The sequence below is a fragment of the Cydia pomonella genome, chromosome 9 (assembly GCF_033807575.1).
Source record: "Cydia pomonella isolate Wapato2018A chromosome 9, ilCydPomo1, whole genome shotgun sequence".
NCBI classification, from domain to species: Eukaryota; Metazoa; Arthropoda; class Insecta; order Lepidoptera; family Tortricidae; genus Cydia; species Cydia pomonella.
Window position 1 is genome coordinate 5579933 of NC_084711.1, and position 17474 is coordinate 5597406.

Genomic DNA, 17474 nt, shown 5'->3' on the forward strand with positions numbered 1-17474 from the left:
GGACAAGTATCCAGAGGCGGTCTACGATATACACAATAATCATTACATGGATGATTATGTGGCGTCCTACAAGACTGAAGACGAGCTACTGAGAGTGTCATCGCAGGTACGAGACTCTCACGCCGAGGGAAACTTTCACCTACGAGGCTACGCGAGCAACAGCGAGCGACTGTTAGCGAGCAGAGCATATGTGGATACAGAATAGTCAACGGAGAAGCTTTCCAGACGAAATACGTACTCTGCACATCGGACGCGAAATCGACAGGAAATCGAAGCTATATACGCTAGCACCAGAGTTATGCGACGACGGCGTGCTACGTATGAAAACGAGATTGGGCAACGCTCCAGTACTCTACACGTCACTACATCCGATAATACTGGACGGCAGAGACTCATTTACTCGATTGCTGATTCAGAGAGCCCACAGACGATCAGCGCACATACACAACGAAGCCGTGATAAATCAGTTACGTCAAGATTATTGGATTTTGCATCTACGACCGATAGTGAAAGCCGTAGCGAGAGACTGCGCACTTTGCAAGCTACGTCGAGCTTCACCGCGAGCGCAGCCCTTCGGAGACCTACCCCCCGAGCGACTACAGGCTTATCAACGACCGTTTACCTACACCGCGCAAGACTATCTAGGCCCCATGTACGTGACAATAGGCCGGCGAAGAGAAAAACGCTGGGTCTGTTTATACACATGCCTAGTCACCAGAGCCATCCATCTGGAGAGCGTGCATAGTTTGTCGACGGACAGCGCGCTACTCGCCCTACGACGATTCGCTGCGCGACGAGGATGGCCACACACGATGTACAGCGACAACGCGACATGCTTCAAGGCAGCATCGACGGAGCTACGAGAAGCATATAAGCAGTGGCTACCACAGCTACGTGCTTACGGTCTACATCATCGGATGGAATGGAAGTTCATCCCGCCTGGTAATCCCTCTGCAGGCGGAGCTTGGGAACGCATGGTGCGTACCGTGAAGACGGCAATGGCGTACACATTCCATACAAGAGCACCGCGAACAGAAGTCTTCGAAACACTATTAGCAGAGATCGAGAATATCGTTAATAGAAGACCTCTCACACACGTTAACGTCGACCCGCAATCCGAGGAAAGTCTTACACCGGCACACTTTCTACTACTGCACAACGCAAACCTACCTATGATCGGAGTCTACGAAGAAAACGACAAGAAGCAGTGGAAGGTTGCACAGGCGCTCGCAGATCACTTCTGGCGGCGCTGGACGAAAGAGTACTTCCCACTGTTAGCACCACGTAAATCGTCCGACGAGGGAGGACGACAGATCCAGCCGGGAGACGTGGTCATCATCGCTGAACCCAATGGACCTCGCAGCGTATGGCCCAAAGGAGTCGGCGAGGTCGTCTATCCAGGCCCCGATGGACGGGTCCGCTCCGCAGACGTCAGGACGAGGCACGGGACGCTACGCAGGCCGAGCTGCAGACTGGCGGTCATCGCGTCGCAACCCATGCACCAGGAGTCTTCGACTGCGGGGACAAAATGTTAGCGACGCGACTGAAAAACTTAGATGACGCTAAGATTAGTTAAGTTGAAATACGATTAAGGCTGTATTCGAAATAAAGATTTTATCCGTTAGGTAGGGCAAATATATAATTAGATTGTTATTAGACATAAGAGTTATGTAATCGTTCGTTATATCAGGTATTATTCGATATTTAGGTCACGCAAACCCTAAATCCCAATTCCTTATTCGAAGAGCGAGATGAACGAAGGAATAAGAAAATAAAGAAAACTTATTCATTGGTTCATAATTATAGCCAATCACACGCAAATGAAGACAAGGAAAGGTAAAAAACAGCGAGACAGAAAATCTCGATCGTGATTGGTCAGTCAATTTCCCGTACAGAATTCGATTACGCTCAATTGTACTATGAGACGTACATATTTAGGTTATTATCGCAGTAATTACTTTAATTAGACAAATGAATGTTACGTATAATCGTAGAGCGTGAATTGCTTAACACCCTAATATAGGTCATATTATCGTAATCCTAGCTATTAGATAATAGCATGCCGTAAACCGTCGAGAAACGGGCTATTGTTCCGAGCGCGGGCGAACAATAGGCTTTGTATTCGTGAAGTAAGCAAGTCGGACAGGTGTTATTGTTTTGTTTCACTGACCTAGTAACCGAGTTAGCGTGTTATGCAATATTTAAGTCAATAATTAGATATTTGTGAGAATTATAGTGATGTAAACGATAACGAGATAACACGATTTGACCCGAACAAAGCCGAATTAAGTAACCGACCAATCAGAGGGCTTGATTCAGAACGAATCGAAACGCGTCTTATCTCCTTATCGTAAGGGTGTTCCTTTTCTTCGAAATTCGTATATAAGCGAGGAAGGAACGGAGTGAAATCGTAGTCAGTCGTCGAGTGATCCAGCAACCAGAAGCCTCAAGAAGAAACCAACCGGAAGAGAACCAGAAGCGGTTCAATCGCGTAGTAGGGATTGTAGGAGTATTTTTATACCTTTGTAACGCGTGTAATAAAAGTCAGTTTTGTGCGTAACAGTAGTTTATTTAGCTATCTCCTCGCGCATCGTATTCGCTCCTCTTCACGCGGCGACGTAGAGGGCCGTGGTCACGGTCTTGGCAGTAGGAGTGGTGGCGACAGCCCGGTGCCTTCTCCATTGAGCTATCGTCGGCTGATATAGCGCCGCGGGCTGCTATACATACAAACGTAATCCTCGTCTTCCTCTCTGGAAATTCACATTATTGAAAATATTTTGTCAAAATTTGTTGTATATGAACCACAGCTACGTCATATTTTTTCGAATTTTAATTATTATAAGAGTTAGGAGTTAAACTGTTACAGTTGGGAGCATTTAAACATTTGTATGAAATCTGTTTTTCTCTTCTAATTTTTACAATCAATAAAAAATCGATAAAAGTCAAACGTAGGGGTTGATATACATCAAATTATGTAAAAATATTTTCCATAATGTCAATATTCAGAGAAGAAAATGGGGACTACGTTTGTATGGAGAAGCGGCCATGGGGTTTCGTCTTAATACTTAGCAAAAAGAAAAATTCGGTGTTTACGTTAAGCTCACACACAAATGTTTTAGAAGCAAAATTACCTATCAAAAGACGACTTAAAGTAAAGTTACATACTCACTCATTGATTTTGCTAAATGTAAGCAAAAAATTAATTAGGGTGACTGCTATAGTAATTGGCCAATAACAATAAAACTTCTATGTCTTGTTTCTTTCTGCCTTACTATGGAGGGGCCGATAACTATAGTATTCACCCTATCCGAAGACTCAGCATTTTGGTTGAAAAACATGCTCACTGTTACGGACAGCATGGACCCCTGCCGAGACGAATGCTCGGACGGTACAGACCCGGGCCGGAAAGAATTACCTAACGCGTAAAACTAGATAAAATAGCTATAGGGTGCCTAGCTATAGGATAGAAATAAGTTGACACAAGCACACTTTGTATGATTGACTTATCGGTCGATTGACTAGAAACAGGATAAAATTGTAGTCGCTATGAAAATAGCGTTTTGTGTCAGCTTGTTACGTGACGTCATCGCCGCGGGTGAGCGGCCGGTGCGATCGCTGCGGAAGCCGGAAGCGTACTGAGCGGCGCGGACCTCGGTGCGCGGTATTTATGTGTTTGGGCCGAGGCGACCCAATTTTACCTGATTTCTCCCAAGTTAGGCTTTCCCCAGGGATCGTAAGTGACCTGTATAGATAGAAAATAGGGTTAGCTATCCGTAGACACAAGCATTGTAAGCATTGGGCCTAGAATTATCGAGATATTAAGACTTAAAGTTATTTTTGTATGGAGTTGAACTATCGATAGAGATAATTCTTATATTTATGAATATTTTCAGCTGAAACTAGTATAATAGGGTAGATCTTCGTAAATGCTTTCTAAAAAGGTACGGTTCATCACTGAAAACCTCAGGGTTCCCGAGATAAACCCGAAAAGGTGGTTAAATACGGGGAAAGTTCTACGCCCAATGCGAGAAAGAGATAGCACAAGAAAGAGAAGTCCACGTAACGAGGCCGTTCTCGAATTATCTGGAGTTACTTTCGAGACCTCGTATTCGCCCTATATAAGCAGGCGAGATACGGCCTGCGGAGAGTGAGTTAGTACAGTCAGTTCAGTTCAGTTCAAGCGATCGGAAAACAAAAAGGAAAAGTGAGGAAAAGTGAAAGTGCCCTAAAGTTGTGATCAGTATTAGTGGTAATAGTGGTTTTAGTGCTAGTTACGTGGACCGCTTAGTTATTTTACCTTAGTAAGTACTAGAATAACGTTATAGTGAAAGTGCCTATAGTGTTAGTGTTTTAGTGCTTAAGTTTGGTGCCTAAGGTCTAGACTAAGTGTGTGCTAGTGCTAAATAAATAGGAATCTAATTAAGTGGTGTTTGTTTGACGCTCCAACTACGTCCCACCGTGGGAGGAATTGGATTTCCGAACCAGCAGGCTCCGTAAATAAATATTAAACTGAGTTATCGCTGAGAGCTGACTCCAGGGTGTCCTCTGGCGGTTACAGTTTTGGTCCTTCGAACCGGATCCTGAAATTCAGTGGGACCTAGTAACTTTCAGTGAGTACAGTGAGTGTCTAATTAGATTCTTATTGGACTAATACTGAACAGTGGAAACTGTGTTGTGTGAATATTGTGTGTGACTGACGAACCGTGCAGTGAACTGTGTTGTGAAGTGTTATTAATGTCGGGAAGTAACTCGAAAATGGGAGTTACAACAAGATCGCAGTCGGACCGCACCAGGAACGAGCGGGAACGTACGACCTCCACGGATACCACGGGTCGCGTATCAGAGGTCGCGGAGCGGGCAACGGACACCTCGGGAGGATCTAGCCAGCGCACCGGGAGGCCGTTAACGACGGCTACCGGAAGGGAGTCGACGGCTAGCCCTCCATCTAGGGGGGAACACCGCGAGGACGTCGAGGGCACCGGGTCAAAGGCCATCGACGAGGAAGCAGAGGCGGGTTCCAAATCTTCGCCGCCGGTACTAGGGAAGGCTAAGGCCGAGGTACCACTGACAAAGGCCGTGAAGATAACTGTCCACAAGGGGCCTCCGCGTTCACCGTCTGTGATCGAGCGGTTTAATCAACGGCGGATTGAGCGACGCCGCGCCGAGCGCGAACAATTGAGCGCGCAGTCAAGGAGAATGTCGCCCATTTCCGAGGGGGAGAGTAGGGCGGCGGAGGAGAGGCAAGAACCTCCGCGCACCACACCCCTACCTCCAGCATCCTCGCCTAAGAAAAACGCACGGAATGAAGAGTCGTCGGTCAAATCTGCATCATCAAGGGGTTCACACATCAGCAGTCTATGTTCAAGCAAAATAAAAGAGCTTCAATATATAAAAGAAAAAAAGAAACTGGAACTGAAGCTCAGGGAGCTCGCTCTGGAACGCGAGATGCTTGACATAGAATATAAGCACCGTCTTAACGTCGTGCTTAACGAAAATGGGTCACTTTCGGACACCTCCGTGGCATCATCACGCGGGAGTAGCCCCAAGCGACGAGTACGAGCCGAACCCGAGAGCCGAGTCAGCGAGTGGCTTAATGACATTGGAGAGATCGTCGAGACGCCGCATCGCCCCCACGACGACCCGCCTCGCGTTCGCGTAGAGACGATACCCGTGCCGACACGGGCCGAGCGCGCCCGATCGCCGCCGCGCGGGCCGCGAGCTGAGTACCGATCGCCGCCGCGCCAGCCACGGAAAGGGGATAGATCGCCGCCGCGCAGACCGCGCAATGAATATCGAGCGCCTTCACCGGTAGAGCCGCCGCGACGATCACAATACGAGTACCGTGCGCCGTCGCCCTTAGAGCCAGAGATGGGGCCGTCGGGACCACGCAACGAGTACATGGAGTCACGAACTGAACCACAAAGGGATTACTTCGCGTCAACGCCGTTCACTCCTCATACCAAACTAAGGTCGTCGGTAGAGCCGCCGCCGAGTGACGCGGCTACTGCATTTAATAGGCTCGCCGACCAATTAAGGGACGCCGTACGCACAACGCCGCCAAAACAATGCTACGAGCTGCCACCTTTCTCGGGCAACCCGAACGAGTGGTTATTATTTTATAATGCCTACAGCGAGTCAACTCGACGCTACAATTTTAGTGCATTCGAAAACATGGCAAGGCTTCGAAATTGTTTACGTGGGGATGCACGCCAATGCGTGCAACATCTATTATCAACGTCGACACAGCCAGATTTAATAATGAAATTGTTGAAAAAGAACTTTGGAAGGATTGACCTTTTAGTCGATAAAGCGCTAGAAGAGCTTAAACGTCTGCCGCCTGTGGGTCCTAGTGCCATAGATTTAAATAACTTTGCTACAAAAGTCGTCAATATAGTAAGCACCTTGTGTGAACTGGATAGTAAAAATTACAGTAACAATCCTTTGTTGGTAAGAGAAATAACCGATCGTCTGAGTCCCCACTTACGAAGCAGATGGTGTGCATATGCCCGAGAAAATATAAATAATGGTAAATGTGAGCTTATGCTCATGGCGGATTTTCTCATCGAGGAAAGCGACGCCGAGTTAGAGTTCTCACACGCTCGGCTACCCACAAGCAATATGAAGAGGAGGGAAACGGCAGCGAAGGAAGCCGCCTGCCCATCAACGACGAGCCAACGGGTCCAGGGAAGTAGACGTCCACAGCAGGCGCAGTACCACGCCGAGCAGGCATATACGACGGGTAACGCCGAGGCGCGGCGTGTACCCTGCCTATGTTGCGGCGGTGGCCACAGAACCCCGGAGTGCAAGCGGATCTTGGCCATGGACATAGGAGCTAGATGGGACTGGGCCAGGAGTAACACAATATGCTTCAGATGCCTAAACAGCAAGCATAGAAAGACGAAGTGCCATGACAAACCTTGTGGAATCGACGGATGCACTTTTAGGCATCATAAGTTGCTGCACGAGGGAAAGGCGCAGGAAGCGACGCGTGAACGCCGGCCGCCAGTGTCCCGCGCGGCCGCGCCCTCTTCGCAGCCCACCGCCAGCCTAGGGTCCGGACATACGCCGGCGGTTATAGCACAAGAGCCGGACACTGTTACGAACACTACGGAGTATGTGAATAACACAACCACGGTGTTCCTCAAAATGGTTCCCGTCACCGTAGAGGGTCCCAAGGGGAAGGTGGACACCTACGCTATGTTGGACGACGGGTGCACTATAAGCCTGATTCAGACAGACGTAGCAGACGCCGTAGGAGCTACAGGGCCTGCCACGCCGCTATGTCTCGCAGGCGTAAGCAATATGGAAGCAGAGCCTGAAATAAGCAGACAGGTGAAGGTGCGCGTACGCGGAAAGGGCTTGGAAACCGCATACGATCTCGTCTTCACGACGGTACGACGTATAGGCCTACGCACGCAACGGATGAGTAAGAAAATCATGGAGCTGGAACACTTCAAAAATATACCAACTGCGTGCTATGAAGAGGCTATACCTAAACTGCTTATCGGCATCGACCAATGGCCTGTGCTACTACCACAGGAAGCAATCGTCAGAGGTCTGGACGAGCCAGCGGCAGTGCTAACTGGGCTTGGCTGGGTGATCTTCGGGGGAAAACCACGGCTGGTTATTCCCAAGGAGGGCGAGGAACACCTGATGCTGCACTGCCGCGAGAGGGATGAGAACCTAGACTCCATGCTACGAGATTATTTCAACATAGATTCGCTGGGAATAAAAAACGTTACAAAGGTGGATCCGCAAGTCCAAAGGGCCATGGATATTTTGGACAGAACAATAAAGAAAATCAACGACAATGGACCACGCTATGAAGTAGGTCAGCTATGGCGGGACGACGAACCACGAATGCCACCGACCATACAAACTGCAATGTGTCGGTTAAGGAGTATCGAGAGAAAGATGGACCGGGATCCAGCATTCGCTGAGAGTTACAAGGAACAAATTGATAATTTATTAAAGAAAAAGTACGCCGTGCCACTGCAGGAGCCGCCAGATAGCAAGATAGCGTGGGTGTTGCCGCATTTTGCGGTAACTAATCCGAACAAACCGGGCAAGATAAGGCTAGTCTTCGACGCTGCGAGTCGCGTTCAAGGGAAATGCCTAAACGATTATCTTTTAGAAGGACCGGATCTACTACAGTCAATTATAGGGATTCTCTTTCGGTTCCGCGAAGGGCAATTTGCAGTTGTGGCGGATCTACAGGAAATGTTCCTCCAAGTAAAAATAAGGGCCGAGGATCAACCGTCACAAATGTTCATTTGGAGAGGGGACCGCCGGACAGGGAATCCGCAATTTTACAAAATGACGAGCATGCTTTTTGGTGCAGCAAGCTCACCATTTCTGGCCCATAGCGTCAGAAATAGAAACGCTATGGACAACGCTGATGAGTTCCCGGATGCTGTGGAAGACATCACACGTAATCATTACATGGACGATTACGTAGCCAGCTACCCGGATGAGAAGGAACTCTTACATCGTGCTACGCAAGTTGCGTCGTCTCACGCCAAGGGAGGGTTCCAGTTACGAGGGTGGACTTCAAACAGTGTGAAGCTACTCCAGCAGATCCCGACGGAGTTACACGCAAGTACACCGGCACAGCTCGGCAAAGGCAAGGAAAATAAGATCCTCGGGATGTACTGGAACCCTGAAACCGACCAGTTGGGTTTCAACACAACAATGATAAGGGTACCGGGCGAAGTGAAGGAAATGATACAGACGCCTACGAAGAGGCAAATGTTATCGGCCGTGATGTCAGTATATGACCCGCTGGGGCTGTTAAGCTACTATACTATAACAGCAAAAGTTCAGCTGCAAAATCTGTGGGCCAAGAAGCTGGACTGGGACTCTCCACTGCCAGAAGAGGATAAGCGTGACTTCGAGGCCTGGCTGCGAGCTCTGGATAGCGTCGCGAAGCTCAGGATACCAAGATGCTATCTTTCAACGGGGGCAGTGGCGAGAAGGGAACTACACGTGTTCGTGGACGCCAGCACCAAAGCATACGCATGCGTGGCGTACTGGCGAGTAGCCTCAAATGGCGGGGAGGCCCAAGTGAGCCTAATCGCGGCAAAAAGTAAGGTTGGGCCAACGAGGCAACTCAGCATACCACGCATGGAACTTCAGTCGGCGCTCATCGGGTCAAGGCTACAGCAGACCATCCGAGAGGAGCATCGTCTGACACCAGATCAGGTCATCAAGTGGACGGAAACCTGCCGCGCAATGTGTGGCCACGCGGCATCGTCACCCAGGTGTACCCAGGACCAGATGGTGGAATATGATCGGCTGACGTTCAAACCCGAGGAGGCGTGTTCCGGAGGCCCGTCACAAAGTTGGCTGTCCTACCGTTGCAACAGGAGCAGTCGCAGGAGCGTCAGCGGGGGCAGACTGTTACGGACAGCATGGACCCCTGCCGAGACGAATGCTCGGACGGTACAGACCCGGGCCGGAAAGAATTACCTAACGCGTAAAACTAGATAAAATAGCTATAGGGTGCCTAGCTATAGGATAGAAATAAGTTGACACAAGCACACTTTGTATGATTGACTTATCGGTCGATTGACTAGAAACAGGATAAAATTGTAGTCGCTATGAAAATAGCGTTTTGTGTCAGCTTGTTACGTGACGTCATCGCCGCGGGTGAGCGGCCGGTGCGATCGCTGCGGAAGCCGGAAGCGTACTGAGCGGCGCGGACCTCGGTGCGCGGTATTTATGTGTTTGGGCCGAGGCGACCCAATTTTACCTGATTTCTCCCAAGTTAGGCTTTCCCCAGGGATCGTAAGTGACCTGTATAGATAGAAAATAGGGTTAGCTATCCGTAGACACAAGCATTGTAAGCATTGGGCCTAGAATTATCGAGATATTAAGACTTAAAGTTATTTTTGTATGGAGTTGAACTATCGATAGAGATAATTCTTATATTTATGAATATTTTCAGCTGAAACTAGTATAATAGGGTAGATCTTCGTAAATGCTTTCTAAAAAGGTACGGTTCATCACTGAAAACCTCAGGGTTCCCGAGATAAACCCGAAAAGGTGGTTAAATACGGGGAAAGTTCTACGCCCAATGCGAGAAAGAGATAGCACAAGAAAGAGAAGTCCACGTAACGAGGCCGTTCTCGAATTATCTGGAGTTACTTTCGAGACCTCGTATTCGCCCTATATAAGCAGGCGAGATACGGCCTGCGGAGAGTGAGTTAGTACAGTCAGTTCAGTTCAGTTCAAGCGATCGGAAAACAAAAAGGAAAAGTGAGGAAAAGTGAAAGTGCCCTAAAGTTGTGATCAGTATTAGTGGTAATAGTGGTTTTAGTGCTAGTTACGTGGACCGCTTAGTTATTTTACCTTAGTAAGTACTAGAATAACGTTATAGTGAAAGTGCCTATAGTGTTAGTGTTTTAGTGCTTAAGTTTGGTGCCTAAGGTCTAGACTAAGTGTGTGCTAGTGCTAAATAAATAGGAATCTAATTAAGTGGTGTTTGTTTGACGCTCCAACTACGTCCCACCGTGGGAGGAATTGGATTTCCGAACCAGCAGGCTCCGTAAATAAATATTAAACTGAGTTATCGCTGAGAGCTGACTCCAGGGTGTCCTCTGGCGGTTACACTCACTGTAGATAGACTGTGAAAATATTATATCACGGAATAAAGTAAATCCATGAATTATTTTCAAAGCGTAGCTCTACCAAGCCAAAACCTACAAAAAATATATTTATACAAGGTGTAACAAGGTGTAACAGAAGCGCTGATGGCTTAGCGGTAAAAGTGTGCGACTTGCAATCCGGAGGTTGCGGGTTCAAACCCCCGCTCGTACCAATGAGTTTTTCGGAACTTATGTACGAAATATCATTTGATATTTCCCAGTCGCTTTTCGGTGAAGGAAAATATCGTGAGGAAACCGGACTAATCCCAACAAGGCCTAGTTTACCCTCTGGGTTGGAAGGTCTGATGGCAGTCGCTTTCGTAAAAACAAGTGCCTACGCCAAATCTTAGGATTAGTTGTCAAGCGGACCCCAGGCTCCCATGAGCTGTGGCAAAATGCCGGGACAACGCGAGGAAGAAGAAGACAAGGTGTAACAAAAATAGTGGGGATAAATGCTTATTCGGTATCGTGTTCTAATTAGGAAAAAGTAGAATATTTTTTTTACGCAAACATTTGTTGGGCTTGGTATGGAGGGTTGGTCGTCTTGAACGACGTGCCCAATGCCAATGCAACAAATATTTTTTTGCTTCATATTTTTTTCCTTATGCTTTAAACTGATCTCCGCTATTTTTATAACAACCTGTACATGTTTTTCATATTTGAACCCGAAGCTATGCCTACTTTAATTTTTAACAATAGGTAAATTCAAATGAGTTTTAAATTTTCGTTCTCATACAGCGAAGCTAACTCAGGGCATGCTAAATCACACGCTCACAGTGGCACTTAGCAGTAACGCCCCGGTTTCCTCATTTGGAGCATCTGTCGCTGGCGCCCCAAGATCTACGAGCCCAAGAGGCGTTTCCAGGAATGAATAGCCGAAATTACATTAGGCATTTCGTGTGCTTTTTCAATAAAGAGGGGGATAAAGACACCCATTACTCTCGGCGATCGACGGGTCGAGGTCGGCTCGATCAGAGGTATACGGGTAAAGATTAGACGTTCATGCGTCAGGTAATATGTTTACGCGTGGCGTCGGCAATAATTTATCAAAGGAAATTTGCTGGAAGCGAACCATCTTTGGATAAGATCAATATTACTTATCTTATTACCAAATGCTCAAAACAATGATGAATTATTTATATTTGTAAAGAAACGCGGCAAGCGTAATGGGCTCCTTTGCGCCGGGAACGATGCGGGGTGGGTTGTTCGAATAGTTTTTAGGGTTTAGTTTAGGTTAAGTTTAATTTATAATGAATGTATTCCCTAGTTTTTAAGTATTTTGAATGATTGTAATTTATTTAATGATGTTTATTTATTAGAGTGGCAAAGTTTGTAAAGAAAAATGTTAGTATTTTCATTCATTTTAATTCTTTCCTCGGTAGAAACATCGCTACTGTTTTTTTCTTCTTTTTTTTCTTTTTATTGGAGAAACAACAGAAGTATGCGACAGGATAATAGGTTACCTACATTGTTAGGTACAAACAATATAGAGATGAACACTTACTTCCTTAAACGCTCTCACTAAAACATACATAAAATAAACGGACTTAACTAAACGGTATGTTAACATACAAGTTTACCAAGTGTTGTAGACCAAGCTTATGTATATTATAATTTAGGTACTAAATTCAAATGGAGAAGAAAATAAAATCACCAAAAAGTCGAAATTAGGTACTGATAAACAATTTGTGCAATATATTATTAAGTACATTGACAGTACCGATACTAGCAATGATTTTGATACTTTTGTTCTCGAGTCTTTTCGCGGCCGCAATGTTTTTTTTTGTGTTGATGTTTTAGGTAAGTGACTTCGGTTTAAAGATTCTTTATTCTCATAAGAATTTGTACAAGTCACTTAAAATGAGAACTTAAAATATATTCATTTTATTTACATATTTCATGTCACAAAAGGAGCGACAGACACTGATTGCAATTTACAATAAGCACTTGTCATTATTTTGCCGGTAAGTATGTTTAAGTAAGTATTTGTATTAGGGGGTAGGTAAGTGAACAAACAGTGCGCGAAGATCGCTGACGAGGAAACATAGAATTATCAAAAACATCTAGATTACTTTTAAATCCTCCACACCGCCTACGAATTATTCGATCCATTTAAATCCGTTCTGAATACGAAATTAAACGCAACTTCTCCATAGGCTCGAGAGAGAAAGTGAAAATAAATTTCTATTATGCTTGTCACGAGGGACCCGAAGCTGACGGGCAGCGGACGCAAACACACTCCAACGGGATAATTTTAACCTTAAAAGTTGGGAGAGAAAATAGGTATTATATTTTTTGCTCGTTTAATTGCTACCCTATACCTACTAAAATATTTGGAGCACATATTCCAAGCTTTTCTTTTTTTCCCATTACGGATATTATGGTTTTCACGTACGAGTATAATATATTATGTATGTAAATAGTACCTATTGCTACTCTTATAATACCGTCCCGTTTTATACGTTCTTTCGCAAAGCAATATCTTATGAACCGATTCGAACTTTAAGATACGTCAAATATTAGGTCTAGTTACGATATGGATCGGGTACAACAGTGTCCAAAGCGACGTTGCTTCAAATAATAATGTCACTTTTGACAGTGATATATCTGATCCATATCGTAAATAGACCTAATATTTGATTTATCTTACAATTTCCAGGTCGACTGTAGGTATATTGCATTTAACACAACTGTTTCAGTTACCTAAACTTTAGGCATGGTGTTCAAACTTCGATCCCATTTACTGAAAATTACTATAATCAAAACTTAATCTTATTTTCATCTTGTCTTGCTTTTATATTCGTATAAATATTGTGACCTGGATAGTACGATTGAATTCCTACTCAGAGTACTCAGGCGTCGAAACAATTTCGAACAGATAATCTGAACTTGACCTGACCTTAGACTGAAGAATCATACCGTACAGTGAGCTATGCTACAAATGCAACAATTATGTCAACCAGCCACGGAAAGCTGTGAATAGATTTTGAGATAGCATTAGAGGTATAAACCAATTCACAGAGACCAAGAATGTTGTGCTAATTTCTTACCGGTCATCGGGTGAGCATTATGCTGAGGCGGGACCATTTCGTGGTAAAAATCTTATGTATTTATGTTTAAAATTTCCCTATTGTGTTATACTTGTGTGTGTTATAGTTTATCACGAGTAAATGATAATGATTCTAAATGATTCTGATTTTAATCATGAGCGAGACAAACGCTTTGGAGGACTAGTATATCATTAGCCTCATGTAATAAATGGAATTATTAACGAACAATTAAGTACTTGCAATTCATCCCGGGTACAGCTACGATAAAATATGTGACACTTAAATATATTGAGAGAGCAGGTCAAACGATGGCCAAAGATTCTTCTCCAGCAGTAACGTTTTCCAATTTCTTGTTAAACGAACAGTCGCCATCAGATATGTCGGAGCGGTTTTCATAAATATCTGAATCCGAACACACCATTATTGTCGGAACGTTAGAGTGCTTGTTCAGATATTATTGCGCACCTCGGCCGCTCCGATACATCTGAAGGCGACTGAACAACATATCTGTCATACTGATGTGGATCCGCACGCCGCTCCGATGTGTGATTGAGATGTCCCGGAGCGGCGCGCGTGGGGATCCTATCCAATATGAAGACCACCATAAGTACATACTTAGTTCGTCCACACTAGCTTAACAATGGAATACATAGCCTGGTACGATTTGGATTCGTTAAACATGTCCGGGGAGTCGGGGATGCTCGTTACCGACGGGATCTGTATTATGAGTCTTTGTGTAAATTCGAATGCAGCTTGCTCAACTGAACAAAATTGGAATGGATTCCCGCCATGATTAAATGCGGGTTATGTTAATTATACTATTCTCTCGTTCGTTTCGTCGTATTGTTCTCAAACTATTCTTTATTGGTCGTTGCTTATGTATGCAATGTAAACTTGATTCTGCTTGTCATCTCAGCTACTGTGCTGGGAACAATATGGGGCCTAGAAAACTCTTGCTAATTAACCTGACCTGAGGGTTAAAACTGTCGTTTTTTAACCAGTTTCATACCACATATTTAAAGTTGAATCGCACACTAATCCTTAATTAGAACGTAAGTTGTTTATATTTTTTGCCTCATAATTTGAATCTCAATCTAATCTACAGAATAAAATCGACAAAATATGTTTCATAAGTCCTATTTTAAATCCGTCCTTACGTCAGAGTCAGTACAAAAAATTATTATTTTTATTTTTATGCAGGTAATGAGCGTTTTGTAAAGCTGTAATGCGTATTCATTATTGACCGGCCATTTGGCCTCGCACAGAGCCAGGCTCGGAGTCGTGCCAATTCAGGCACTCCTCGTATCGACCCACCTGGAACGTTATTATTTCCACTTACAGTATACTCTTCTCACAAAGAACCAGCGTATGTTTGATCCCTGGTTACGCGTAGTCCTTACATAAATTAAGTTAGATTTATATTAGGTCTTTGGGTGGGAGTGTCCGGTAAGTATTTGGAACTAAAAACCTGTCCGACGACCTACTTAAGCCGATTATTTTTTCCCATTTGCAGACACCTGCGGTTGTAAGTGTTCTTGCTGTTGTTAGATGCTGATTAGCTATTTAGGTATTTAGCCATGATGAAAAGAAAAAGCCAGTTTTTTTTAGATTTTGAAGTCAATACATCTCCAAATCCCTCGGAAGCTATTGTACTCGTATTTTTTCTTTTGTACCAATTATCTTATATGTTTGGTTTGGAAAAACAATGCGATAACAACCCGAGCACCTATTAAAATACAACAAACCCCAAAATAAAATAATTTTCAATACCTATACTTCACTCCATTTTCAATGCCTATTCTTAAACCTAGACTTCACATCATTTCATCTGCTTATTTGTTACACTTAATCCACGCAAATAATTTTACTAATATATTAACGTGCCTAGATAGGATATCTAACAATTTTACTCATCCCGACACCAAATTTTGGCAACTTGGCGTAGTAATTCAATTTTATTTCCGCAGAACTTGACCTAAATCTTAAATAATGAATATGAAAAAAATACATATTGCTCCGTAAAAATAACCAGCTAGAATAAGATTTTTTGTCGCCTGAATTACAATCAATATGGATATCTCTACATATATATAAGGTTACGCGAAAAGGTCACTTCTCTATATGTGACTATATTTGAAACCACTTTGGCTTAAAATAAAATAAAATATAACTTACGTGTGCAGTGCCTAGGTTCATCCGACGAATCCCCACAGTCGTTACTACCGTCGCAGAATCGGTTTATCGGTATGCATTTCTTATTAGTACATTGATACTCTGAGATACGACACCTCGTGTCGTTACCCGTTAGTACGGGCAAGCTCTCTGGTTCTGGAATGTCTTTTATGGAGTACGAGTCTCTTTGAAATCCGGTGATGATGCCATTTGGAGTCTCGGTGACGACGTCGCAGTCAGTCAGTTTGATTGTAATGATGAAGACGATTTTGATAGCGATGTGGTATTCTGAAACAAATCATGTTGAAATTAATTATCTAGAAGTAAGAAATACTTTATTAATTTACTTTAATAGCAAAATCAATACGTTTGCGCTTGACGACAGTGTATGTTCATAACCCTTAATTTTAAAAACTTTCTTAATGAATCGTGTGTTACAAGCCTGTGAGCTTTTCTTTATATAGTGCAAAAGAAACTTATTTCATTAACCAGACCCTCAGCTTAATTTAGTTATAAACTAAGAGACTTAATTTTCTTTCTAAGAATATTACATTCAATGATAATTGTGACGGACAGAGACAGCTAGACTTAGTTTAACAGCAGCAGTTAAGCAAGGAAAAAAATACAAAGATGAACCTCAATGGTGCAGAATGCTAATCAAACTGTGATTAAGACCTCTCGTGTAACCTTGAAGTCAAATGGGTCAACCCGTTAGACCCGATAAATACCTCACAATGGTTTAACTTTTATATTAAGAAACTACAAATAAAATAATTACAATATATACAAAGGTCTGTCGACTTCCTTAGAAAGACATGACCCTTTGTATTTGCGCATGTGTGGTCTGGTGCTGGGGAAATACGTTGCCAGTAATTAACATAAAAATATTTTGCTACAGCAACATTTCTCCTATCTGGCTTTGTTTATATAACTTTAGGAACAAATAAAATTATTTTTATCAGATATTTTGAGCGGTGGTGGCCGAGTGGATATGACGTCCGACTTTCAATCCGGAGGTCGTGGGTTCAAATCCTGGCTCGTACCAATGAGTTTTTCGGAACTTATGTACGAAATATCATTTGATATTTACCACTAGCTTTTCGGTGAAGGAAAACATCGTGAGGAAACCTGCATACATCTGCGAAGAAATTCAAAGGTGTATGTGAAGTCCCCAATCCGCATTGGGCTAGCGTGGGGACTATAGCCCGAGCCCTCTCGCGCATGAGAGGAGGCCTGTGCCCAGCAGTGGGACGTATATAGGCTGAATTATTATTTTTATTATTATTATTTAGATATTTTGATTTATGTCACACCAACATATGTAAATTATAATTATTTTATATAAATTATTACCTATTTCTGTTTAGTCTTTGTTTGTATTTCTGTTTATTTTTGTTGTGTTGAAATCGGCCCTCCATAATAATATTTAAAAAAAAATCTTAGTCAAAAGGCCTTGCACTTAGGTCTGGCCGGTTAGAACATAGACAAAAGTCTGCAATATCAATGCTGTCAATAAAGTGATTGACGCAAAACTATCAAAGTTTTCATAGAAAATGATTAACTTACGATGTATTTGCTTTAAATATATTTATTGAATAATTTTCAA

The 17474-nt window shown here is 43.8% G+C and overlaps 1 protein-coding gene across 1 annotated transcript in view; it reads right to left on the reverse strand.

Moving 5' to 3' along the window:
• LOC133521221 (uncharacterized) overlaps positions 1–17474 on the reverse strand; it is a 165758-nt gene that overhangs the window by 116324 nt on the left and 31960 nt on the right. The window contains exon 2 of the mRNA XM_061856068.1: positions 15872–16156. Within this exon, the coding sequence (XP_061712052.1) occupies positions 15872–16156 (285 nt within the window). The remainder of the gene's footprint in view (positions 1–15871; positions 16157–17474) is intronic.